General features: G+C 54.3%; 1 protein-coding gene across 3 annotated transcripts in view; it reads right to left on the bottom strand.

Moving 5' to 3' along the window:
- ASPSCR1 (ASPSCR1, UBX domain containing tether for SLC2A4) overlaps positions 1–27,120 on the bottom strand; it is a 67,792-nt gene that overhangs the window by 10,893 nt on the left and 29,779 nt on the right. The window contains exons 3-12 of one of the 3 annotated variants that reach the window (XR_002095107.1): positions 24,255–24,312; positions 23,501–23,574; positions 22,357–22,780; positions 20,466–20,582; positions 16,889–17,028; positions 14,448–14,529; positions 13,710–13,776; positions 12,751–12,813; positions 12,370–12,422; positions 948–1,119 (exon numbers count right to left, since the gene is read on the bottom strand). Coding sequence is in view for 2 of the 3 variants with exons in the window: in XM_019503801.1 (XP_019359346.1) it covers positions 14,127–14,309; positions 14,448–14,529; positions 16,889–17,028; positions 20,466–20,582; positions 22,357–22,780; positions 23,501–23,574; positions 24,255–24,312 (1,078 nt within the window). In the remaining variant the exon portion in view is untranslated. Of the gene's footprint in view, positions 1–947; positions 1,120–12,369; positions 12,423–12,750; positions 12,814–13,709; positions 13,777–14,111; positions 14,310–14,447; positions 14,530–16,888; positions 17,029–20,465; positions 20,583–22,356; positions 22,781–23,500; positions 23,575–24,254; positions 24,313–27,120 lie in introns of those variants that run through there. The other 2 variants (XM_019503792.1, XM_019503801.1) reach the window with 2 other exon arrangements.

Below are 27,120 nucleotides of genomic sequence, written 5' to 3' on the forward strand. Positions count from 1 at the left end.
GAGGGGTCCCACTATTTTAGGAAAGGGTGGCCTTGAAAAAAGCCCCCTGCCCCCCCCCCCCCCAAGCCCCTTTACACATAACATCCTTTTCATGCCAGCTGCGAGTTGGAAAATGAGGTTTTTGTAGCGTGTTAGTGTTGGAATTTTTTAATAACCTCCCCTCTCTCTTTTTCCCCTCCCGCCCAATTATCGTGGTGAATAATTAACATTCTGAAGGAGATAACTAAGCACAGCATCTCAGAGCTCAAAGCCCTTTTAGTTCAAAGCCCTGCCCTTTTCTCTTCGTTTCCCCTGTTGCCGCCACTAAAACTTCCTTGTCAATCAAGCTCTGGGCACACACATCAAAGCTTCATGTGGGAATGGCCCCAAGGGGTCAGCGAAAATTCATGGCAGGGCCTGCGAGTGAGGCACAAAGAGAGAGAGAGGGAGAAACGCAGAGCCAGAGCGAGACAGACGCACTCAACCACACACACAGACAGAGCGCGCCCCTATACAAACCTCTACCCAATTTACTCACAAGTTGACAAATAACCCAGCTCTAGATTTCAGGCTCCACCTCCCCAACCACTTCCCACCACTGGCAAAACATCAGTCCCAAACCCTCTTAATTGGAAGAGACTCAAAGGAAGTAGACAGCAGTTCACAAGGGTATAAAGTGTAGCCTCCTCCCCGTGGCTTATTTCCCTCCACCCCACTCCTCCCTAGCACTCAGCCCTGGCAGATTCCTTTCTCTCAAACTGGTGCCCAATCCACCCCCTTTCCCTTTGGTCCACACACAGCATTAGCTCTTCACATGATCCTATGCCGACGGCACTGGTGCGGTTCTCAGGCACTGGCCCATCTCCACCGCCAGGGCACAGCCAGCTGGCGGGACTCCTCATGCATGTACAAGCATCTAAATCAACAACACAAAAAAGTCTCAAGGGAGACAGTGGTACCCACCGTACCCTGTGGGCAGCGGCAGGATCCCAAGCCACAGCAGGGCTCAGCAAAAACATGGGGGGTCTTTCAGTTGGAGGTGGGACTAGGTGACGTCTCGAGATGCTTTGCAGCCCGACTTCTTTGTGATGCAGTATCTACCTGAGCAGTGGTTTGCAACCTTTTCTCATTTGCAGACCCCTAAAAAATTTTGAATGCCAGTGCAGACCCCTTTCAACAGTAAATGCAGGTATCCACATACTTTTGATTGATCATAGTCATCTTCTACACACCCCATAGACATGCAGACCACAGGTTGGAAACCACTGGTCTAGAGCTTATAGCCGTGGAGGCACAGAGCTTCTCCGCACAGCCCGCAGAACGCTTCAGGAGAGGCGGTGGCTGCACTGGAGTCCCACAGCTATGGGCACAACGTTCCTGGAATACTTGTATTCCTGGGGCCACTGCCATACTCTGGTTGAAAAGCCACAGCGGTCATCTCCAGGGCCTGAGTCACTGCCCTGGAAGCAGATTCCACAGCACCCACATGCCTGGCTCCGCTTCCTTTCCCGAGACAAGGCATTAAAAGACCAGGTATTCTCCAGACCTGAGGGGACCACACTCTCCTGTAATTTCTGCATCATATTCATCCCCAAAGGATCACAAGGAAGGAGCATGCTCTGTCATAGAACCCGGAGCCATTTGAAACAGGATTTCGGAAACCATCAGTCAGTCAGTCAGCAGCAAGGCCTTACTACGGGATGAGTCATCTGCTGCTTGCCATGCTCACGCATTGCTCTCCAGCAGCCACATCTCCCTGCTTTGATTTCCATCCAGCAGCGCGGAGCCATTCAGACCAAGGAATGGATGCTCTCAGCCCACAGACCAATCCTGTCACAAATTCCTCACATAGGCCAGATCTCCGGGATGCAGATGCAGCCTCCTTTGTGTTGCAAAAACACATACGGGCCCAGCCTGAATGGGACCCACTCCATGAAGTGTTATACATCACACACACACAGAGCTATGGGCCACGCTGCATTAGGTCCTGCACACAGGAACACAAGGGGCCGCCACTTTGTGAAACAATCCACACACAGTAAGAACGGACGTACAACACAAACAGAAGTGACAGGCCAATGTAAGAAAGAGCGTGAGCCAAGCTCATTGAGGAGGGACTGAGATAGACAAGGATGAAGTGATTTGCCCGAGGATGCACTGAACAACTGTGGCAGAGCCAGAGCCCCAGCCTTCCCCTCTAGATGAACCGGGGACTGTCCAGTCCAGACAAACCTGCAAGTCCTTAGCTCATATCCACAAGCCTGTGCTCTCAACCAGGCCACTGGGGCAGGCTGCAACTTCATAACCACACAAAGGGCAGGCAAATGCAGGCTCCTTAAGCCTGTCGCTACTGTGAGAGCAGGCAACGGCTGACAGGAGCCCAGCCAGAGGAAGCTCTGTGGCTGGCACTGACAAGGACTGGCTTTGACTGGCAGCTCAGTAAATCAGGTGTGTGAGCTCTCCTCTTGCACAACAGCAGGTGCCATTTTCCCAAAACTCTGGAGTTCATCTGTATTTCAAGAAGACTCAGCAAATTCCTTCCTATCAACAGAAATTCGGTACATGGGTGTCTCAATGGCTCATGCAAGAAATCATGGCCATGCCCATCGCTGCCCGCTTCAGCCAGGCTAGCCCTAGAAGCCCATTCCCCAAGCTTTCGAAAGGCCTCAAGAGACAAGGCTTCATGGATTCCTTAGAGACATTCACCAAGCTTTCCCCTTGGACAGCTCTCCTTTGGGGCCGCCTGTCCAAAGACTTGCCCCACAGGCCACAACCACGGGGCTTGCAACTGCATAACTGTGATCTGAAGTTCTGTTGGACAGGCTTAAAGCGAAGCCTTCAGACACCACAGTGGTGAGCGTGGTTTAGAGCAGCAGGACACCCTGGGGGCTGAGGGCAGACTGGGTCTGCAGGGTCTCGCCCACGCGGCATAAACACCAGACCAGAAAGTGATGCGTCCCAGCGAGGCCAGCAGCAAGGATCCACAAGGGACGTAGTTCTGCCCCGATCTTTATGGCACGTTTCAGTGGCTTGCACAAGTGCCCTCTGCCCAGTGCAGCCCTTCCCCATCCCAGGCCTCCGACATCCACGTCCACAGCACCCTGAAACAACGCCGCAGAAACATGCACGTTCTCGCCGTGTCATTGTTCTGCTTACTGACTGGACAGAGCTCTGGGATCAGGCGGGGATTGCGGTCTAAAGGGAACGTGCAGCTGCCAGCACGGGAAGCATTCTTTCCGTTACATGATCTGAAATGATTAGAGTGCCACAGGTCTGCTGTTAGTTTGATGTTAAAAGATTAGTAAAAAAAAATGAGCGCTTCAAAGGGACACGCACAAGGATGCAGAAACCCAAGCTACCAGCACACAGTGCTGCGCAGCATGCCCCCACCCCCAAACACACAGAACCGCACTTGGAAAATCACTCGAGAAGCCAACGGATCAAAAGCTTTTCTGACAAGACTGCAAAGAGCATCTCCGGAGCAGAAATAAACACTAGCATCATGGTCAAAGGGACACCGCCCCCACGGCTCTTGTTTAATACCCGAGAACAAAGCACCCCAACCCAGAGCCCACAGCCACAGAAGGAGACAGCCTCTGAGACGCATACTGGGAGATCCTGGTCCAGGTTACAGAATGCCCCGAGGACTGTCTAACTTTAAGATAAGGTTTGCAAGGGCCCTCTTGAGACCCAGTGGAAAGCGCATGCAGTGGCCCCTAGGCTGGGACTGGGAAGGCTCAGCCCCTGAAAATTAACAGGCCAGGAGAGCAAGTCTGTGGCAGAGTTTCAAGTTGGAGAAAGCCTGCAGCACTGCCCACCGTGCCCACTTCTCTGCTCTCTCCCAGCAATTGCCCACAATCCGTGGATGGCACAGGCAGGTGGCAAGCTTCCTGCACATGGTGGTGATGAACCACATTCAGCAGGACAAACACTAGGCAAGATTCCTCCCCAAACACCTCTACTGAGAGCATCTGGAACAGACAAGGCACAGACTGAGACATCACACAGTACAGGTGCATGCTTGGCCCCAGGCTGTGTGAAGACGGATGGACTCCAGTGTCCTCTGCTATTCCTCCTTCACTCACTGTTGTTCCACCTCCCCTGACCTGCCACTGGAGAGATCCCCAATGGGCTGATCTTGGAGGGGCAGGGTTTTTTCTGGACTTTGTTCAGACTCTTTCCACTGGCACTGCCTGAGGACATGGGGAGTGTTGCTGAAGAACAGCGTGGCCAAGCAAGGAGCCCCAAAGAGTTCCAACAACGGACCAGACCAGAAGGCCCAGGAGAAATGAACACGTCCTCTGGACACCCACCCCTGTGCAGAGTCCAAGAGCCTTTCCCAACAAGCCAAAGAGTCTAAGACTGGATTAGAGACAAACAACTAAGCAGGTATGTGGAAGCATGTCGGCTCCACCAGCTGCTCTGAAGATGGGACGACAGCCTTCTGCCCTCGGCTTTCCCAGCATCCGGAGCTCTCACCCTCTGCTCGCCCTTTCCCAGCACTAAGTTCAGAGATCAATGCTCTGGTCAGTGCTAAGGCCCCAACTGGAGCCACTCCAGCACATGTTCCTGGGAGAAGGAGGGAGGGGGAGAAGGGAAACAGCATCTCTGTGAAGTTCAGCTGACCCAGGGAAGCATAAACAAGCAGCTGGAGCTGCAGGGACCCCTTGGCCGAGCGCTGCAGCAGGGAAGCCTGCAGTTGATCAGTTCTGCTCTCCAGAACGCTATAAAATCATTCGAGGGACACGGGGATAATGCGGCCAGCAAAAACAGCAATAACAAATATCAAAGCAATGCCTTGAAGTCTTAATGGGCTCCAAAAACTCCATGCTGCTGCCAATCTGTGTGCTCACCATACTGTAAATACACACACATTTTGGGACACTCGCTTCAGAGGCGGTTCTTTCAGCCTGGGCTTCTTGGCAAACAAGCTGGCAACATTTACTTTGCTGGTTTTTGATTCCTCAGTTTAAAGGTTCCCCTCTCACTGAAGCCATCAAACCTACAGGCTGCTGGAGCCATGGTTCCACCAAGCAGGGGGCACAGAGGCAAGGAGCTTCAGCAAGAGTTTACTTCACTGCCCAGAGACCCCCTGCTTGATGCTGGATCCACAGCAGAGCGCGGGCACAGATTTATGGAGCCCTCTGTGGGGCAGGCCTCAGAGCACCCTCCTCTGAGGGACCCCAGGGCAGCCTGGCAAGAGGCAAGCAGTCAAGAGCTGGGAAGGCTGGGGCCAAGGCCTAACTGCAGCACACTCCCAACTCCCCACGTGAACTCAGACAAGGTCCCTCTGGGAAGAACAGGACTACTTTGCAGCGCAGGGGCTGCAAGCATTAGTATGGTACCAGCTGCGAGGGGCTCAGACGTGGTGGGCAGGCAGGCTGACAGCAGCATCTGCCCAATGCACACAGGCACATTCACACACATACACGCAATCCCACGGGTGACAGGCAGAGCCACTGCAGCCCCCCCAAAACTCTAGACACCACTCTCACAACTGATCGCAAGGAGCCCAGGGCCACGGAGCAGGTCCTGCATCTGCCTCCCCTCTGCACCAGTGCATCCCGGAGGAGCCAAATCAAAAGGAAATCGGGGGCCCAGTGGAAGCTGAGGACTGGCTGCCCCTCCTTCCCAGCAGCACTGCTGCTCCTACGGTCTGCCAGCAGCACTCCGCTAGGGCAAGGCCACATGCTTTAGGGTCTTTAGACAGACCATTCTAGTGCAGACGTCTTTTGCACCTGGGGCAGCGAGTGTCACCCAGTCCCTGCTGGTGAATGCACTGCGTGCAGAGGACTGTTCATGCCCACTACTGGCTGCATGGCCACCAGACCCTGAGGAACGAGTGGGGCACATGGAAAAAAGGCAGTGATGCTCTTGGTGCAGCATCTCATGGTAGAGCACCCAAGCCAAGGGTGCATCTTCGCCAGTGCTAAAGCAAGAGACACATGGCAGCTCACTGCATCTTACCCACCAGCCCAGTCCCACCTACTGACCCCCCGCCATCCAATGCTGACTCCAGCACAGAGGCCTCTCTCCCAGCCCCCATGTGCACAGGGGAGTCAGAGCAGGAAGGCTCATCCCCAGGCCCTCTCTCGCAGAGGGAGAGGCCTCAGGGAGGCCTCCATACGGAGCTAAGGCCTGCCCAGTAAGGAGCCCGGGGCAGCAGAACCCTCTGGAAGCCCCAACTCTGCAAACTTGCCCCTAGACTCAGGATTGAACCACTTGGTAAACAATGCTGAGGAAGAGGAACCTTCACGGAGGTGCAAGCAAACCTCTGGGCCCAGTGCTGGCCCCACGCCAGTGCCCCGCCGGAGCTGGCACCACAGACACGACTTCTCCGCTTGCTTTGTGCCCGTGTCACTTCTGCTGAGAGCACTGTGGCTCCGCGAAGCAGCCCGATTAGTAACAGCAGCCCATAAAAGGGGCATCCAACAATAACAGAGCTGCCAGGGACATGAAAGCCAGAGCAGCTTCCGCGCCCATTTCTCTCCGGAGAAGAAAGCCCCCTTCAGCCCCTGCCAAGCGCTCAGATCTCCGGCGGCAGGGAAAGTCTATCCAAGCAGAAGACTTTCAGCATGGAGCCTCCGCTGACTCAAGGCGAGAATCACAGATGAAAGAAGATTTATGCCGGTAGCGGGGAGCAAAGTGTCACCCAGAATCAGCCAACCTAAATTGGGACAAGGCACCAGCCTCGCAGGTTCGAGTGCTGCGGTCTCCAGCAGGCAGTGCGGGTAATTGGAATGGTATGAGGCGTTCTGGGCAGGAATCGCTCCCTCCCGTTTGATGCTCCTTCCAAATCAAATGTTTATAAACACAAGGATTCATTCCTGCCCCAACCAGACCGTGACCCGGCAGGGCCGAGAGGCCCAGGCCGGGACACCGGCGACACAGCCGCTGGCATCGCACGCGGCCCCTCCACCCCACCCAGCACCGGGGCCATTTTACACCCAGCCGCCTTGAAACAACTTCATGGCTGGCGCCTGCAGCTGAGGAACCCCTCCCCCTGCTCACATTCCCGGCCTGGAGGCTCTGCCGCCACCAAAGCACTTTCCAGCACTAAGAGGGAGGGACCCCACCCCTGCCCAGGCCCACACCTTCCTCTGCCCTCTCCCTGCACCTTACTTGAATCACTCCACCCCATCACAGCCACAGGCTCCCTGGCCCTTGCCCCCTCCGCTTCCTATCCCCAGACTGTACCAACTTATTCCCCTTCAAACATACAAATCCTGCTGCTGCTTCCCTCCAACCGGCTGCTCGCCTTGGCCCCAAGCCTCTGCCCCCATCACTGCAGCACTGTCACTAGGCCCAACCCCAGCAGCTCAACTCATGGGGTCTTTTCCAAACCTCTCCCTGCTCCGTGGAGGATGCAGGGGCTTCCCTGGGAAGGATGTGAGCAAAGCTGTGCAAAGCCCCTTCATGTGTGGGGAAGTTAAAAGCCTGTGGAAAAATCCCTCATTTTGAGACTGTGATTGTCAACCACAGTGGTGGCACCCTGAGGTGCTTTGAGATCCTTTCAAGGGTGCTGCAGGATGTCAAGCAGTGTCAGTGCTGCAAGGCATGCAAACAACACACTGCTCTGCTTGGGTTTTCTGAGCTCTCTGCAACAGAAGAACTGCTCTAGTATTTTTCTTCAGTCAAGTAACCAGTGAAAACTAAGAGCTGGCATTTTCCTAGGAGGCCTCAATCTAAAAGGGTTGAGAGCCACTGATCTAAGAGCACTCTAGTCCCCTCCTCTCCACCCCACACTAATGCTGCAAACAGGCTGTGTGGAGCCAGGCAGCCTCTGCCAAGTCTGGGGGTAAACAGGGTGGAAAACAACAGTCTGGGGCCCTTTGAACCATCACGCCAAGCGGGTGCTGCGGCAGAGTCCGGGAAGCTGTCAGCTCGTCTCGGACCCACTTCCCACCGTCTGAGGTTTCTGCACTAGTCATTGCCAAGGTGGATAAAAATAACGACAGTGGGCCAGGCACAGGAGGGAACTGTGCACAGACACCCAGCTCCATCCCAGGCACCCAGCTCAGGACTGCAGTAGTAGTCTGGGAAGCAACTACTTTGCAGGCCTGGCAGCTTGCAAATACAGCAAGCAGCACAGGGAGGTCAACTATCACCACTACAGCAGCAACCCCTTCCCATGTGTAGGTGCCAACTGCTCCAAAAAGCACTTCACCAATGTACCTTATGGAGTCTCTGCCAGCAACACAAGCTACATGGGCAGAAGCATTCCTATGCCAGGGGAACCATGTCAGCATCGAGGCTTTTGCCACTACCGAAACATCCCAAGACACAGTAACAACTGTCATCCCCCAAGTAACATGACTGCAGATTGGGACCTCATACCAAAGGCTCACAGCTCCCTTGCCACTCCACATACTCACCAGGCTTATCACAACCTCTGCACCACACCTCTACCGAGTGGGCAGAGGACACTCCCCATGGGTGGCATGCTATGGTTGCTAGCACTGTACGCCCACTCTGCACAGGTCTGACGTGCTGTACAGGGTCCCAGCCGGGACAGTCAGGTCCATTAGCTAATAAATTCCATTACTATCATCTGCAGCTTGCTTCAAAGCTGAGGAGGCCAAGCACACTGGATTTCTTCTTCCTGCTGCCCCCCAAACCAGGAAAATTAAATAAAAAAAAATAATGGCATTAAATGAAACTTTAAAGCCGCAAAAAATTGGGCACTGAGAAGCCAGGAAATTCCAACAGTTCAATTCTCAACAAAATGTTCACTTACTCGAGTCACACATACCAGACAATTTATATTCCCACTTTCCTTGTTACATATGAAATTCCACATATTATTGCTTTTATTATTAGCACATTACCATACGATTTACAGAGTGACTGGATTAGCATGGAAATCACTTTACTGGATCATGCCAGTGGTCCATCCAGTCCAGTATTGCATCTCCAATAGTAGTTAGAGCTAGCAACTTCATAGGAAAGCGCACAAAATCCTGTTTGCCAAGGGTTTTGAGTGCAATCTTTAACAGATAGAGACTGTCACAAATGCTGAAACATGACATCCTAGACCCCTCCCACATTTGGTTGACAACTCTGGGTAGTCACGTTACCCGTCTAATCCCTCCATGATCTTGCTAAATTCTTGGCTTCAGTAACAGCCCATGGCAGTGAGTCCTGAGGTTTAGTTATGCGGTGGGTGAATAAAGCATTTCCTTTTATCGTTTCTAGATTTGCCACCCCTCGGTTTCAGCAAATGGCCTCCCAGTCTCATCTTCTAAGACAGGAAAAACATAGGCTCCTTCTCTAGGCAAGTTACCCCACCGAAACCTTTCACAATCCAAATGTCCTGGCCTTAGGGCTATGTATTTAACGTCAGATTCTGAGAGGGAACAAGCATTTGCATCCCAGTGAAGCCATTAAAAAGGGAATGTGCCTAGAACAGGGGTCAGGCTCAATTAACTATCCTGGGATCTCAGAGCAGCCTAAGGGAGACTTTGGTGGGGTCCAAAAATACCCCACTGCAATACCCCTATGTGCTTTCCAGCGGGCTCAGCCTATGCATCAAGGGGTGAATTCCATGATATGCCACAGCTGGTGAACTGCCCATCCACGGGAACCAGTAACACTCAGCACCTTGGGCAACAGATATATGAAGAGAAGGGAAACAAAGTCTCTGCCCCAAGCAGAGCAGATGAGTGCTGCCCAGAGCTTCCCACAGCGGGCGGTGTTTCAGAAACAGGGATGGGACACACAAGACGAGCAGATCTGGCAGAGTCTGAGAACGACACAGAGGAAAGGAGAGCCGAGGCGGAGCAGCTGGAACTGGTCATAAACTACTGCGAGACTGTTTCAGGCTGGACATAAGGAAGAATTTCTTTACTGTCCAAGCCCCCAAGGTCTGGAACAGCCTGCCATCAGAGGTGGTTCAAGCACCTACACTGAACACTTTCAAGAGCAAACTGGATGCTTATCTTGCTGGGATCCTGTGACCCCAGCTGACTTCCTGCCCTTTGGGCAGGGGGCTGGCCTCGGTGATCTTCCGAGGTCCCTTCCAGCCCTAATGTCTATGAAATCTATGAAACTCCCTGCAGAAGAGGAAGGGCCGCTAGCACTGGGAGCTGGGGACAAGGAAGACTCTCGATGGTCTGGAGGAAGGACTAGCCAGAGCCAGAAAACCGCAGCTTTCAGGACTGCAAAAAGGCAGAACGTGGTGTGGAGGAAAGAGGAGGGCAACAAGGGAGAGGATCCAGAAGTGGAGCGAGGGGGGGCACAGTCAGGGACGATGCCAGTGTGGCCAGCATGGGAACAGGTAGGCTTAAGGTGCGCAGCATCAGTTAACACCCAAACCTAATCCGGGAGACTACGTTCTAGAGGGAGAAGAGACAGTGGAGGGGGGAAGTCCACGGCACTCTGGCAGACAGGAGCGAGAGGGGAGCAGAATCAGAGGCACGCAGGGGAGTCGACAGGGTCAGCAGGGACAAAGAAGAGAAGGTAAGGAAGCCCAGATGGGAAGATGGCAGCAAACACTCCTGCCAGTCCAGTATAGGGAAAGAACAGCAGCAAAAGTCATCTGAGTCCTCCCCAGGGGGTGCCTATCATTGATACTTGTTGGAGCAGTAAAGTGGGGAAAACAGAACTGGAAGAAAGAAAACTGCAGCTGACGGATGTGACCTGCTCAAAGCAGAAGCCTAGGAGCCAAGCAGAGAGCACAGAGTGGGAGTTAGGGACAGGCGGGGCTGGGAGCGGCTTGCCAGGGACGGGGGCAGAACAGTACCCTGGTCCCCTGCACTCCAGGAGGGCAGCACACTTCCCGCTACCTTCCCTGCATGGCGGCTCCTCCACACGTGGCATTAGAGCATCACGTTTCCTTTCCCTGGAACTTCCCTGGACTCTGCAGACAAAACCTGCTTTCCCCACCTCCCCCACGGAGCCGTGTGGGAACCAGGGACCAGTCTGGGTGGCGGCTGCGGGTGAGGCAGCACAAACGCAGGGAGCTGGGAGGAGTTGCCCTCACAGGGAGTGGGAAAATCTCCCATTCAAAGGCACGAGGAGCTTTCCACTGGCATCTCTGTTATTAATTAAAATATCTGAAGTGGCTTTGAAGAGAAACAACACTCAGCTGGCTCTTCTCCACCAAGAAGACATTGTCTCTTGCAGACACACACGGCGTCCGGCTCCCGCCCGCGGGAGGGCTGCCAGACGCTCTGGCATGCTCAGGGAGGGATCAGGCACAGGTGGCGTGTGGGAGAGCTTAGATGAACAGAGCCCCACGCAGGCTGCTTGGCCAGGTGCAGCACATGGGCTCCCACACTGTGATTCCTGGAGCACAATGCAGACTGGGCTGTGCTCCGCACCAGCAGATGGGAAGGCTAGCACTGCCACGCACTCCTCAGGCCTGGGTGCTGGGCAGCAAGGAGAGCAGCTCAGCTCACTGAAGTCATGCAGATAAGCTGTGTCCAGGGCTAACTCCAGCTTTTAGCACAGTAGTTTCACCAGAGCCTGGGCATGAGGCAGGGGCCAGGCCTCTGGGTGGGAACATGACACCCATGAGATTTGGGCCCCTGCAGATTCAATTGCCCACGAGCTGTTGCACTGGGGTCTCTTCCACAGGGTCTGGCCTGCACACCGGGCATTTGGAATGCTCCAGTATAAACCAGGCCAGAGGAGCACTCGCCTGGTCCCCTCCTAACGTGCCCACCATGCCTGAGCCCTCGCCTACAGCAATCTTTTCAGCCACCACCAGACGCCTGCTCCAGGCATGGCGAGTTTGCCAAAGCCACTGCAGAGCCATTCCGCTCAATGTCCCTCTAGGCATGGCAGCTCCACAGCCAGGGCCACAAGCCTGAGAGACTCTGGCAAGGCCATTTTACCAGGCAACTGCTTCCAGGGATCCACATCCGAGAACTGCACCAAAGCCCACGGGAGATTGTGCTGCACGGCAGGTGCATCCTCCACAGCCCCCTAAGCCCAACCATGCCAAGGGCTGGAGGCTACACTAAGCCCAGAGGTATCCTGCAGCACCAGACCATTGTACTCTCTCGTTCCTCAGGCCACTGCCCACCATAGCAGACAGGAGCAATGGTCTGCTAGCCCCATATCACCGGCCCAGAGCACAGGTCCACAGAGCCCCACTGACCTGCTCCCTGCACATAGTTCCTCAGAGGAAAGCCGTGTGGAACAGTAGCTGACACCCACCCGCACGGCAGCTGAGTCGGAGCCAGGCCCCTCCCTCATGTAGGCAACACATCTTGCTGCACACAGAAGACCTCCCCACTGACGTGCTTTTGGTCCAAAACACTCAATCCCATTAGCTGAGACTTAGCCTGGAGTGCCAGGGACCCTCATTATCTGCTCCCATTCCAGAGCAAGGACAAGCAGCTGGGAGAAGAGGGCAGCAAGCCAAGGAAGAGAACCAGCCCTTACCTCAAACAGGGTCAAGCTCTCATCACTCAGGATGGTCCTAGGAGGTGTAATAACTGCAGAGAAGAACAAGCTGCACATTAGGACAGCAGCTTCATGACCATGCCACTGCTCTGGGGGAGGTTTACAGCACCCTTTTGCAAGGTGTGTCCTTGCCATGCACCCAGGCAGCGCTGCCTGCTCTGCTGCAGGCAGGACCCCGGCTGGGTCTAGACAGCAGTGATACTCCTCATGCTCTGGGCAAGGTACAGTGGAAACTGTCCTGTTTCAGGGTGCTGCCCCAGGGAAGGAGGAGGGGGAAGCTCTCCCACAGGCCTCATGCCAGGTGTCTCTCCAGGAAAGGGCTCAAGGGCAGGGGTGGGCACAAACACCCACTACACTCACACAGGTAGAATGGCAGCTCCGCATCTGCAAGGTGGCCTCTCACAAAGCCTCTCAGGTCACCAACTGTGGAGGGAAGAAAGCAGAGGAAAAGGGCATGCTGGGCCCAAGCACAAGATCCACAACACACCTGCCAGCAGCAGCCTTCAAATGCTACCTTGGCAGTCAGATGTCCAGAAGCACCTGCAGCACGTGCAGGGGGCCCCAACCCACTGAGGCTCTGGTCCCCAGTTCTCAGCCCTAACGGACAGCACCTGTTTCTGAGGGCAAGTCAAGAAATCTAATGGGCATGGGGTACCTGACTCCCCAGAGGGCAGAGGATGTCAGTGAATGGCTGGAAGAGCAGCCAGGTGTGTGCCCTGGCATGCTCCCTTGTGTGGCCTGGGAGATGCAGGAACCTGTAATGCCTCTGCTACTTCGGCTCCATTGGAGAGGGCCTGATTTTCAGCTTGGCCTTTGGTGGTTTTAAAAACAGTAGCTGAATTCACCCTATTCTCTTGTACTCCCAGCCCTTCTCTTCAGGACTCTGGCTGGAAGAAGCCTTTGTTCTGTATGGGGACAACACTGCATTGTTTGGGAATGACTGTGCCATCAGCCAGGACATTGCTGTGACTCTTCTGGGCAGGAATACTGCAACTCCAAGGTGTCTGGCACCATCCCTCCCAACACAGTCTTGAGAAAAAGCCCTTCCTTGTACTGAGTCTGGATGAGGCCAACACCTTGAAGCCTTGCTTCCCCCACTCCCTGGAGCAACAGGAACAAGCTGCACTAGGCTCCATCTGAAAGACCATGTAGTTCAGGTGAATGCAGGTATAATCGTGCAACTTCTTCAGGGCAGTGCAGCCCTCCCTCACCCATGCTGTAGACCCATCCAGAACCCTCCTGTGCATCGCCATATCCCCATGCCATGTGGCTTTGCAGGCTGGGTGCTGCCTGTAAGACAGGAGCAGATATGCACTTACCTGTTTCACTGGGGCGGAAGAAACCTTGCAGAACATGGCGGTCTGGGAAGTGAATCCGCAGCACCACCTAGACAGAGACAGCTGCATCAGCTCCAGCAGTTGCCCTCAAAGTCATTGCCCTGCTCACACGAGCTAAACTTGGAGCAGAGCTGAAGCCAGGCAGTCTTTGCTCTGCATGGAGGTCACACCAGATGGACACATTCTTCCCTCAGGGACTGCACCTTTCCACTGCCAGGCAGCCATTCAGGGCCCCTGAGCTGGTTGGGTCTCCAAGAATCTGTGACCATCAGATCTGGTCTCCAGGGAGGGTAACGATGCTGTTTGTACTACAGCAGCATTGAGACAGAACCGCTGTGCCAGAGGCTGCATAAACAGGACGCATAGTCTGTGCTCTGACAAGCTCGTGGTCTCAGTGAATCACCACTTCTGAGCACTGCACCCCTGCAGCAGGGAGCCTCCCAATGGTGCTATCTTTCCCCCCAGGAGCCGAGCAGCCAGCAGCAGGAGGGTGCAGGGAGCCTGGCAACTGGCCAGCTGCCATGGGCATGCTTGCTGGTTCTGAGCGCCGTCCTGTCCCTGGCTCGCTCCAGCAGCACGCACCTCCTGCTCTCCCAGAGACATCACCAGAGAGGCAAGCTGGAACACCCGCCTGCCATCACCCTGTTGGTCCCTACAGAGATCCAACCCCTTGAATTCAGTGACCAATGAGAACAGGAGTGAAGATGAAGGACAGGCTACCTTTGGGTAACGCTCCAGCTTCTCCTTCATCTGAGTTTCCCTCATGGACTTTGTCATTAAGGGAGTCTCTTCCAGGCGTTTCCTACAGAAGGGGACAAGGCAGATTACCTGTCAGATCTGCCACTTTATGGCCCAGTTACAAGATAAACAGCCCAAACAGGTCAAGTGCAGCTCTGGGCAGCTCCCACTCCCACCAGTGCCCCCTGTCCCAAGTCCTTCTGCCCTCCCTCCATGACACCAGCCCCCAGCCCCATCCCATCACCACCACCACCGCAGCCACCTCGGAGCCCAGGCCCAAGGCCCTCAAGGTGCTTTCTTCACCCACAGCACCCAGCCTCTTTGTGTGACCAATACCAGCCAGCGACACAGGCCTTGGACTTCCTTCTCCTCCCACAGGTTTTCCTGTCTCAGAGACATGAAAACACCATTGTTTATCTCCTACAGCTTCTGTCCCAAGCAGGCCCTGGACACTGGCTCTCCCATTCTGGAAGGGCACAAGGCACTCAGGGCAGTGCTGAGCTACAGCAGCCTTCACTCCACGTGAACCCTTTCGACATGCAATCCCTTTAGCCTTTGCAAAAGAGGGGCAGGGCCAGGGCACAGGCACAGGACAACTATGGAGAGAAAAGGTACTTGGGGAGTCTCTCCCAGCCCAGCACTATTCACAGCCCCTCAGCTACCAAGTACAGGCACTTTCACCACTGGGGGTAAAGGGATGTACTGTGCTCTGCAGGCCAGGCTGCTGGCTTACTTCAGACTCACACACCAATTCATGACACCAGAATGCTATTCTGACAGCCTCTGAAATGCTGCATCATGCAGCCATCACATTGTGCCAATGGCATGTGCATCTTGCCTTTATTTTTATCCCTGACTGCGGGCAAAAAGAGTTGTAAGAATCAGCAGATTTCAAAACTAAGTCTTTCTGAGGGGCTGCGTTCCAGGAACCCCTTGTCCAAATGATCCCAAATCTGCACCACTAACTATGCCCACAAGGAGCACAGCAGTTTCCAGGCCAATGTGGGTTCGTGTGGATTTTGGAGCACTTGGAAGAATGGTCTCAAGCAGACAGCTCCATGGGCGGCCCCACGCTCGTGCAGGAAGGATTTATAGAAGATTCGGATGGAAGTGACTCTAGTGCATACAGCACTCGCCCCAGCGCACCAGGGTGGAAGCTCCCCTTACCTGGCCCACCTCGTCCCAAACTCAGCTGAGAATCCAGAACATTCCTAGACATGAGGGCCTAGCTCCTGACGGCCGCAGCCCTGGGGCAACTATGCATCCCCACGTTTTTTGGCTTACTGGTCACCTTGGGACAATGTCTCAGAGCTTATTCCAGCAAGCGGCAGTGGAACGCAGCCATTCTGCCATCAAAGCGATGGGGATTTGCTGGCTGGCTGCGGGCCAGAGCTAGCTCCCTTTGAAGTTGATGGGTGTCATTGCGCTGGTAGCAGGATCAAGCCATGTGTCACAGCATGTCACTCATTAGTCACAGGGGGAGCAACCACGCCCACTGAGTTATCAGCCATTGTCAGGCCAAGGCACACGCGGCAGGAGCAGCATGAGATGCCTCGGCTTCCCGGCGTTCACGCTGGCTCTGGGTTGCGAAGAACCCGGCTTTAGGAGCAGCAGCTCTGCGTGCACGTGAATGCGTGTGGGGCAGGGGTGGGGGAAGAGGGCACTGTGTTTTGGGCAGCCCACCAGAATGCAGAGTTTTGCACCTCCACCACATGAACACCAAGGCCTTCTCGTCATTTCCCCTAGACGTGGCAGTGAGGAGCATGCTAAACACTTCCCAAGCATTACAGGGTTAAGTCCTCCGCACCTCTGTGAAGGAGACACTTCACTTCAGTGACAGGCCCGAGAACGGGAGACACAACCAGCTTTATGGACTGCTCTGGCAGTACAAAGGTCCTAAGGCAGCCAGAGCTCCCCTGGTAGTGATCCTGCCCCACTCCACAGGCCACCTGCAGCCCAGGGAAGGAAGAGGGGGCTATTTGCAGCTATAAGGCTGTGCAGCAGCCTGATGCTACTTCAAAAGCATGCCAGGGCCAGCCTACAGCTGGGAATAGTTAGGGTTTTCTTCTAAGCACACAGGTCAAATCTGCAGCAAGACCAGCATCTCCTAAGGTCCAAGTAGTCCACAAGCTGGAAGCTCATCCCCCCGGAGTGCTCCATGTTCTGGCTGCTGCCCAGTTCCCTGGATTTCACTCCTTCCAGGCCTGCACCCTGCAGCTCCCGTTCTAGGCCAAGTGATCTAAAAAGCCTTAAAGTGGGCACTGGGAGCCAGGACTCCAGAACACACCAAGCCCAAACTACAGACCCAACCAGCCCCTGACTGGCTCCCAGATGCCAGCACTCTACGGCACAGCCTCGTGCTCTATTCTGTGAGTGTGAGATGAGACACAAGCACTGGGACTGCTCGTGGAAAAGGCACTTGCCTCTCGCTCTGCAGCTGGGACAAGCGCTTCCGCACGTCATCCACCGTGACTTCAAAGAACTCGTCAGGAAAGTCCTTTGGGCCAGGAGGCAGCGCTGGCTGCAGGTCTAGGTGGCACACGACTGGCTCCCGCTCCAGCAGCTGCAGAACAGACAAGCACAGGTTAGTCTCAAACATGACGCAAACACAGCGGGACCCTGAAACCCATGTAGCACAGTCTGGTTGGAGCTTCTGGCACCAATTGCCTATTCACCTGCTTCTTCCTGCACTGCACATTTAAGTCCCAGCCTTGCCCATCTATCCAGTCAGCAAGAACTCTCCTCCTGCCCAGGCATTCATGCTACACCCTCTTCCTAGGCCCATGTGCAGGCTTTGCCCTGCTTTCAGCTGCCCAGAGTGCAGAGCAGATTCCTCACCCACACGTGCAGCCTGCTAAGACCTAGAAGCCCTGGAGGACATGTGAGTTTGAAACCAGGCCAAAGAAGGTGTAATGAGCCCCAGCACACACTGGGCAGGGGTTGGCAGAACATGAACTTCCCTGTTAACATGCAGCTCTGGAGCCTGGAGCCCTTCACAGCCAGCTGCCTGCCTGGCCTAACCCAAGGCCCCATGGACCAAGCATCCTAGTGATGAGTGTCCCCTAGCATCTCCCTCTCACCTTCCCAGCTTCCCATCTGCCACCCAGCCAGTTATATTCCTGCACATCCCTACAAGGGCTCCCCTGCTTCTGGCCCCCTCTGCTCTGCCCTCCCCCCATGCACAGGCCCCCTGGGAACAGAGCGAGTCGCTCTCAATTGTCAGCAAAGACAACACAAATTACAAGGCAAGGTTGGCTCTATTTGTGGGCACCAAAGGGTAATTTGAGAAATTAAAAGAGCGAGGTTGTGTGGGTGGGACCCTCGGCTACTTTTAGAAAGTTGAGTGGAGTCGGCTCTAACTAGAGGGTGAAGGCGCCTGATTGCAGCTTTCCCTGGGCAGGGGGTGGAGGAGTGCCCAGAGCAGCAGTGTGCCTGGGCTGGGAGCATATGGAGTGCCCCCGAGCTGCCAACAGCCCTCGGCCATGAGTCTTTTGCACATTGGCCTCCTGGCCCAGCCACACAGAGGCAGGTGATGCCGCAAGGTCAGAGAGGGTCTGGCTTGGACCTCCTCCGAGTCAGGCCTCTCCTCCACATTCAGGGCTCCCTCGCACTTAGACATGCTCCCCTGTGCAGTGGGACATCTCAGAGTTACACTTCACTGCCTTGAACAACCCTCTCCAAGCACGCCCTGCAGATCCAACCATGCGAGGACAGCCACCCCTCAGAAGAAAGCTGAGGGGACAGACAGGCCCTGCAGCCGACAGCTCTGGACACGAACAACTCCAGGACCTCTTGCTGGCAGCTCCTCATATGCCACTGAGGCTGCCAGCTCAGGCACCCAGGCTAGCAGCAGCGGCAGGTGGATCCCCCCAGAAACCAGCTGGGAGCTGGTAGCCACAAGCCAGCAGTCAGCACAGCTCAGCAGTGCTGCTCTTCCATGCTCCCTTGGGGAGCTGCACCTTCCAGAAGGCAGCCCCAGGCCCCCGCCCCACTGTTCACAAAGCCAATGACCTTCTCACCCCAACGGCCTCCACCAGCCAGTCAGAATAGCAAACCCCTCATTCTCCACGGGGCAAATCCTCACACTGTTACATCCTTCGTCCTGCCACACACCTGCCCTGACAGTTTCCGGGCACCCATGATGGCAGCAGCCCCAGCACAGCCTGTGCCTCTGCACTGGTCAGGCATGAGTACAGCTGAGAGCACTACCGCATCCTGACAGCAGTGAGTCTGCCCTGAACTGCAGACACATGTAGCTAGACCTGCGCTGCTGAGCTAGTGCCTGGAAGAGCGTACAGCAGCTGGATCCTGGCTGCCCAACGGGGATGTGCTCGCACCTGCAGGCACCACATGGCACATCACCGAGGGGGCACCGCAGCCATGGCATGACAATGCCTCCCATTCCAGCAGCTGCACAGCCCCCCCGGATTTTTACTTGTGTCCCTTGACCCACAGCAGAGCAGCTGCCTGCCGCCCTCATACCCAGCACCCTGGTCTACATCTGGGATCATCTCAGGGGGAGACTAATTCCCCTACTGCACAGCCTGAGTGCCTCAGCCAGCTCCTCTTCCCATATGCACATCACCCACTTACCCAGAGAGCGTCTTAAATAGCATAAATGAGTCCCTCATTACGAGGCCTGAAAGCCCGTCTTCTAAAAGCTTGTGCTCCGGACAGAACCTCCTCGCCAGGCACCTCATCCAGAAGCAGGCAGGCTCCATCCCCACAGGCTGCAAGGGACACCCCAGGCCTGCTCAGAAAGAAGTGGCAGCCGGCTATGCCCACTCCTACCAGCCATGCTATCCCTCCACTCCAGGTCCAGGGCGCTCTGCACAGGAAGTCAGGGCAAGGGACAGTCTCCATCAACATTCATTGATCGTTGCCAGGCAGTTCCTACCTCCAGTCAGATAATTTAAGGAGTGGGGGGAATTGTACCTTTCCCAATCACCTGCCCCTGCCAACAACCGCTGGGCAGCCGAGGGCAAAAGGCACAGCCCTGCTAACTAGGTATCTTCATGCCCCAAGAACACCAGCTCTTTCAAGTTCTCTATTTCTGCTACTCAGGGTTGAGCTCTCAGGTACCCCATAGGCCAGGATGCCAGAGCCCTCTCTCAGGCCTGCAGTGCATCTGGCCACTCTCACCCATACAAGACAACCCAACATCAACAGCAGCCCAGTTCTACTGGAGATCACTGCTCCAGTCCTGAAAACTGGAGGAGATGGGAGGCTTGAAAAGCTGCCACTGACTTCAAAGCAGGGTGGCCAAACCCTGCTCCTCTCCGAGGCAGCTAGCACCACTCTCTAGGGCAATTCAGAGCAAAGGCACCTTCCAGTAACTAATGTTCTGACGTACAAATCAGCATGCAGTGGGTCTGCAAGCCATGCTCAGCACAGAAACGAAGGGATGCAGCACAGATTTTATGCAGCCTTTCTTCAAATCCAAAAACCACACACAGGCACAACGTTAATGGGAAGATTCCTTCACTTGAAAATGGACCTTTGATGTTTAAAAATACTTTGTTTTGTTTTGGGTTTTTTCCTCAGGACTGAAGAAGGACAAAAAGCAGATGCCATGTGGCCAGCCCAGCTCTGGCACTGCTGTGGGAGTGGGGGAGCAGGGAGTGGCAGCAACAGGAGGGAGCACCGTGCCATCAATCAGCAGCAAAAGCAGAGATCAAAGTGGCAGTCAGGATCAGCCATGTTTCACACGAGGGCAGAGACCCTCGGACAGGATGGAGCCTGCAGAAGCCAAGGCAGCTCTCAAGAACTGGGAGGGGAGACTGAGTCCAGAGGCACAGGGCTGCACCACACTGAAGTCCTGTTGGCGGTAAGGAACCTCGGGGTAAACCAAAGCCCCCATGCACAGAGTCAGAGGGTGCCCACCCAGCTCTGCTGGGCAGGAGAACAGCATCCCCACCACAGGCAAGAGAACAGGTCATGCCTATGGAGATGAGCTAGTGCAGGCCTGCAGCAAAGGAACAGAGTCCCCTTCACACCCACCTCTCTGCAGATCGGGCAGCAGCCACAGCAAGCAATTGTTCCTAGGTAAGCAGAAAGCGTGCTGTCAGCCCCTTCTCCAAGGGGTCTGATGCCAAAGTTCAGAAGGGAGCAGCCACTCTGGAATGTACATGAATATTCATGACCGAGCTGGAAAAGCACTGCTCTGCTGCTTCTCCGGACCTCCAGGTCTAGCCTCTGCTTCCGAGCTGTAGGAACCAGCAGAAATGGGGACAGTCCAGATGTAAACCTACATCTGCAGACACCCCTTGCCTGCAGCCAGCTGTAATGGTTCCTCCTGCAGCTGACGCTGCCTTCTGCTCTGGCAGCTCACCGGCTGCACAACAGCTGCTTCAAGACACGCAGGTGTGCTTGTGCTCTGGCAGCATGCCACAGAGCCAGGCCAGTGCAGACAGGGCCTCTGTGACAGAGGGCAAGGTGGGGACATGTCTAAACCTTTTGTCTGCTCCCTGTTGGCATAGGAACCTCCAAGTCCTGCTATGCACACAGCAGATCTGCCCCTGCCCCAGGCATGCCACTGTTGCATTCAGATGGGCCCCACCAGGCTGCAATGGTCCCAACTGCTGGCCCAACCCAAAAACCAAATGGACAATGGAGGGACCTGCAGTTCATCAGCCCAGGCAGACGGCTAAGTAGGGGCACAGAAGAAATAGCTGTCTTTCGTGGTAGTAGACTGGGCAGAGAGGGAGAACCCAGAGGGGCCCTGCCTGGCCTGAACACACAGACACAGGTGGGTCCTGGCTGGGCCTATGTCTGAGGACTCTGCTTTTCTTCTTCATAACTCTATGGAGCACACAGGCTGGTGGGTCAGGAACTCCTCTGCAAGGCAAATGCTACCATTCCTGCTTTCTGCCACACTGCCCACTGGGCAACCAGAAGCCAGATCCAGAGCCAAAAGGAGCTCTGAGGGATGGTGTATGTGCAAGTAGGGAGCTGGGCAGAAGTGTGTGTGTATGGGGAGGTGAGGGAGGGAAGAGGGCAGGTGCTGGTTTGGGGACAGGAAGCTGGATTGCAGAGCTCTAGGTCCCAAAGCAAGGTTTGGGGAAGACTGCAGCCAGAGAAACACATCTGAGAATTTTAGGGCTAGAAACAGCCACCAGACTCCACCAAGATCTGGGTGGTGCAGAGACATCTGGGTTCCCACACAGACAGGTGCCCGTGGGTCAGGCTGCAGTGCTTCAGGACAGGACACTATCCCAGCACAGACTGCAAGTGAAACACCTCCCATTGACAGGGCTCCTGTCAGGCTGAACAGAGCCCAAGAACTTCTTCTCAAACCTTGCAACAGTGGAACCAGCCTGACTATGCCAAAGGTAAGTGAGCCACATGAGCACCCACAGCAGATTGAACACACAAACCTGGACCCTGAAATCCTGCCTCACCCTTGTAGAACCACAAAGCAAGCAGCAAAAGAAGTCTCAGCTCTTTGTCCATAGGGATAAAAGCCATTTGATGACTGCATCTGGCCCTGTCAGGCATTTGGGCTGTGGCTTATATGGAACCTGCCACAACATCCAGTTCTCGTAGGCTGCACTCCTCACCAGGCCGTGTCCTTCCCTCCAAGCAGCTAGCTCAACAGACACCACACCAGTCAAAGCCCAGACCAGCGCAGGGCTGGAAGCAAAGTCTAAATCCCCACTGCTCACCTCCTTCTGCAGTATCAGTCACTCATCCCAGAGGGCAGCACTCCTAGCTAACACAATTTCTTCCTCTTCAAAGGCCACAGCTCAATGCTCATGTTATAGGACGGACAGACAACACTAGGCACTGCCAAGTGTCTCTTTGCAGAAGACCTGTTTACTGCAAAGCAAGATGAGAGAAACGCACTCCCTAACCAAGACCTGACACCCCACGCAAACAAAGCTCCCCTTACCTGCTCATGCTCCTTTGGCTGTCCCTGGCTAGTCTTGGTCTTTTTTGGCTTAGAAGGGCCTCCAGGACTACAGAGAGACGTTGGCAGCTTTGAGGATGGCATGTCTGACACCGGAACTGCTGCAGCTGCAGGAGACTCTCCAAGACACTGCCCACCTCCAGAGAAAGGAACGAAGGGGACAGCTGCTGTGGCAGCCTGCAGCCCCCCTGAGCTGGCCAAGGCATTGGGCTGCTCATCCGTACAGCTCTTTAAGGAGGCAGACACATCTCTGTGGTCCAAGTCCTTTGGGAACGTGTTTGTTTGAAGTAAAGGCAGATCCAGAGCTCCTTCGGTGCAGACTGACCTCCGTGGAGGCTCATTCGCTTGGGCTGCAGCATCCACAGCCTCCTCCTGGCCAGATAAACTGTGCTTCTTCATGACAACCCTGAAAGGAGATGCCAAAGGAAGGAATGAAAGCACTAATCACTGACGCTGAGAGCCTGGCCAGCCAGCCCTGTTCCCACCATACGCCACGCAGAGGGACTGCAGAGCACAAAGAACCCCAACACTCATGAGCTGCTTCTTAAGGACAGGCAAAGAAAACCAGTCCCAGTTACTCTGAAGTCTGACAGGCCTGTGAACAGCCCCCACTCCATGGAGGAAGTCTCCTTTTTGGGGAAAAGGGCAGCAGTCAGCCCTGGAACACACCCAACCTCCCACAGACTGAGCAGGGCTAGTAAATCAGATAGATGGACACCCCTCACCCCAGCCAGCAGGAGGCACTGCAGGGCCTGGGAGCTGAACATGCATGCCATACAAAGCAGGGAAGGTACAGTGGCAGGATTTGTCCTACCCTCAGAGGGACTTTAGCTTGGAATTATCCGATTCACTCAAGGGAAAAAAAAAGCCAATCTATGCAAGCCCCTTTAATCTGCACAACACAACTGGTCAGTGCCAGCATCTGCAGCTGCGGGAAGCACATCTGGGAAGCAGTTTCAGATAAACAGGGAAATACAATAATTACTGAGTGCTGCGATGTTTTTCTCTTTGAACTTTTAATGCATTTTTTTCATCCTTGAAACAAAACAAATTTACCACTAGAGTGAAAAATAGAGGGAAGAAAGGGGAAGTGCCCAAGCTGGAAATGCATCTCACTCCTCCCAACCTGATAATGGCGCTGCCTCCAGTCAGGCCAAGCAGTTTCAGTGTTGTCTTCTCCAGGGCATCCCTCCCTGCTATCTGCAAAGGGAGAGAGAGGGGCACAGGTTTAGGGTACCTGTTTGCCAGCCAAAAAGTCAACCAGCAGGGCCCATGCCGGCAGCCTCAGGCCAGTGCGTGGCACTCATGCTGAAGGCAGAGCTCAGGGTGCTGCCACTTCCGAGACAGCTGCACATGGGACAGGAGCACATCCCAGAACTGCTCAGCCAGGGACACTTCCACCCCAGAGGGAACACCAGCGGCAGCAATCCCCGCAGAGACTGCAGGTCCCCGGCCTCTACCCCATCCTTGACCCACTCCCAGAGGTCAGCAGGAAACACTGGGGCCATCTCAGGAGAGCAGGCCCCACTCTGCTCACACACAACATATTAAACAGAAACGCTAATGCAAGGAGATCAAAACTTGGCGGAAAGCAAATATTTATTAAAATGAAACCACTGTTTTGACTCTTGGGTTTCAGAAGAAGTCGAGAAAAACACAAGCAGGTCATTGAGAGCATTTTATGGGCTCAGAGGTCTGAGCAGCCCTGGGTTATGTTCCAACAGAGCTTTTTTCCATACAAACACGTCAGGCTTTGAAAAGACCAAAGCTCTTCGACTTCCCTGTTCAAAAAAGCTCTGGGAGAAAACATTTTCCAGGTTGGAAAGTAGCGCTGGGCTTTCCTTATTTTCAAGGACAGAGGGAGGGAGCTGGTGACTTACCTCATCTCGCATGTAAATACAGACTGGGAAAGAGTCACGGGGCTGTTCCACAAACTCCCTGCAAGGAAAGGGAAAGAAAGTGCAGCCATCACTCCAGCCACCGCCCCACAGACCGTCCCGTGGAGAGGGACAGCGCCAAGTAAGCCTAGCAGGCCACTCTCCATTCTCAGGCACACCAGTGTAAATCCAGAGCAGCTTCACAAGCCCAAGTGAGAGCACTGTGCAGAGGTAAACCCCTGGCTAAACTTGCCAATTATCCCTTCAGAGGCAGAAGAGAGCTAATGGTTTAGCTGGATTCTGACATGACTTTCCTAGATCACTCGGACAACTCATGCCCTGTGCCTCAATGCCCCACCTTTAAAAATGGGGTAATACTTTCTTTATTCCACCCACCATCTAGCTTCACTTCTCCGTTACAATGTAGACTGGATTGCGTTTGGGGCAGAGGCTGTTTCTTCTAGCATGTGGTGGAACAGAGTCCCCTGCTAAACGTTACTCTGATTCAGCTACACTACTAATCTGAGCACAATGGTGATGATGCAGAGTCATGCACAACGGATATGGCAGCAGCTTTTGCGTCTGACAGAGCAAACACCAAACCAAGCCTCAAAAAAGGCAGCTGCAAGGCATGAGATGAAGACAGGGCTAGAAGTTCAGTGAGACAGGGCACATACAGGGAGAGCAGCCAGCACAGGAGATGCAGAAAAGGAGAGTGCAGATTCAAGGACGGAACAGAGGTGTTTGGTGGTGGAGGAAGTTGAGTGAAGATGCTGCTCTCTCCCTCTCAAGAAACAAAAACTTTCCATCTAAATATCTCAGAAGTGGAAATTTAACTTCAAGTCTCCATGGCCCAGGCACAAAGCACAACAGCCACTGTTGCCAAGCATCTCATAAATACTGCAGGGGCTTCAGGTAGGCTGAAGGGTGATCCTTGTCAGCAGGAATGCCTAGCTACTACTGTATGGTAAATGTTGTCCAAGGGCTCCAGAGGTCAATGCAAAAATAAGTGTCTGGAGGTCCTGGGTCACAAACCAGGCTGGAGCTGAGAAGAGGGGTGATGGAGGATAGTGTCGCACTTCTGATTTTGAGCTGATTAATTTGTTTAGTCATCCTAGACCCCGTAGAGAACGTACCCTACTCTCCTTACAGGAATAAGGAAGCAGTGGAACAGATACAGCCGAGGGATGCCTGGGACTCCTAGCTGGTCAGATGCTTCTCATGAGATTGGTCTCCAAAGACGGATGAGGAAAGGGGCAAGGATTGGATTTATACCAAGCTCCCATGGTCATAATGTACAGGGATAACTACCACGGGAGCCTGAGAGAATTTCATTTTGAATGGTGAAGTCCCAGTAATCTCAGTTCAGGCTTGAGAAAAACAGCACAGGCACCAATCACAACTGGGGAAGAGCTCAGCCTGGCTGTTGTGCCTGCTGTTTGGGACATGATGCTGGGTTGACAATAGAGACAGAGGAGGAAGGAAAACTCATGTGAACAGCAGCACTAAGTTAGTACTACAGTCAACAGTCTCTGCTGCTGACAGGTGGACATTTCCCACCTGAACGGGCCCAAAAACCTAAACGTTCTTCCTCCTGATGACAGGTGTACAGATGTTCAGAGGCCTTAATGTGGCCCTAGAGCCCAATCAGCTGTGTAAAGACTCATCCGTACAAGACCTGAAAAGGTCTGGTCCTTCAAGAGGAAAATCATTGGTAGCAAGAACTTTGGGGATCCCTGGGGACCAGCAAACACTACAGGACGTGGCATTTCCTTATCTAGAAATGCCTGGGTGGGAATCAGGGGGCAGTGGTGCATGCCTGCAGAGGGGGAAAATGAGAGGGGCAGTAGGCAGCGCTGTGCTGCCCTCGGTAAGAAGGGCGCATGCTGGCGTCAGGAAGACAGCAACAGATCTGCAAGCACCTTTAGGCTCCGGTACCAATACTGGGTCCAGTCTCATGAGTCTCAGTGTTATGCCAAGACAGAAATATTGCTGGTGTTGACTACTCGTAACGGAGGTGACTCAGCCTCAGTCCTCACTGAGGGAGTCTCTGCCACATGGACCTGGGCTAAATGATCCAGGTTTGGGACCCAGAATTAGTTCACAGTTCTTTCTTCTAGTCCAGGGAGGTGGCTGGCTGCTATATGTCACCTCAATACAGTGCTTCCACCTGCCCTGAAGTGGTACCTGACTTCAGTGCCCATGTCCCAACATCCACAGACAAAGCTGACTCTCCTCAAGCCCAGGCGTGGAGAAGGCGCTGGCTAGAAACAGTGACGACTAGATGGCCAGAAGCTTTTGCTCAGTTTAGAGTTTTTGGAAGATTCTGAACGTTCAGGACAACCCAGCAAGTAGCAAGTTGTGACACTGGGAGCAGAGGTCAGAAAGCTGCTCCTCGGGTTTCAACACGCTGGGTAGGGATCAGGCCAATACCCCTTTGGTTTCATAGTTGTTAGGGTCAGAAGGGACCTCAACAGATCATGGAGTCTGACACCCTGCCCTGGGCAGGAAAGAGCACTGGGGTCATTTGAGCCCAGCCAGGTGCTTGTCCAGTCTCCTCTTAAAGACCCCCAGGGTAGGGGAGAGCACCACCTCCCTTGGAAGCCCATTCCAGATTCTGGCAAGCCTTACTGTGAAGAAGTTCTTCCTGATGTCCAACCTAAATCTGCCCTCTGTCAGTTTGTGGACATTGTTCCTGGTTATTCCTAGGGGTGCCCTGGAAAACAGAGCATCTCCAATTTCTTGCTGCCCTCCCCCACCCAATGAATTTGTAAATGGCCACTGATACTGAAGCTTTCACCATTTACTGCTAACAACGTCCACCTTCGAAGCCCCACATGCCACTGTGGTTTATATCACTGTTTAACAG

The sequence above is a fragment of the Gavialis gangeticus genome, unplaced genomic scaffold (assembly GCF_001723915.1).
Source record: "Gavialis gangeticus isolate Ggan-Ray unplaced genomic scaffold, GavGan_comp1, whole genome shotgun sequence".
Lineage (NCBI taxonomy): Eukaryota > Metazoa > Chordata > Crocodylia > Gavialidae > Gavialis > Gavialis gangeticus.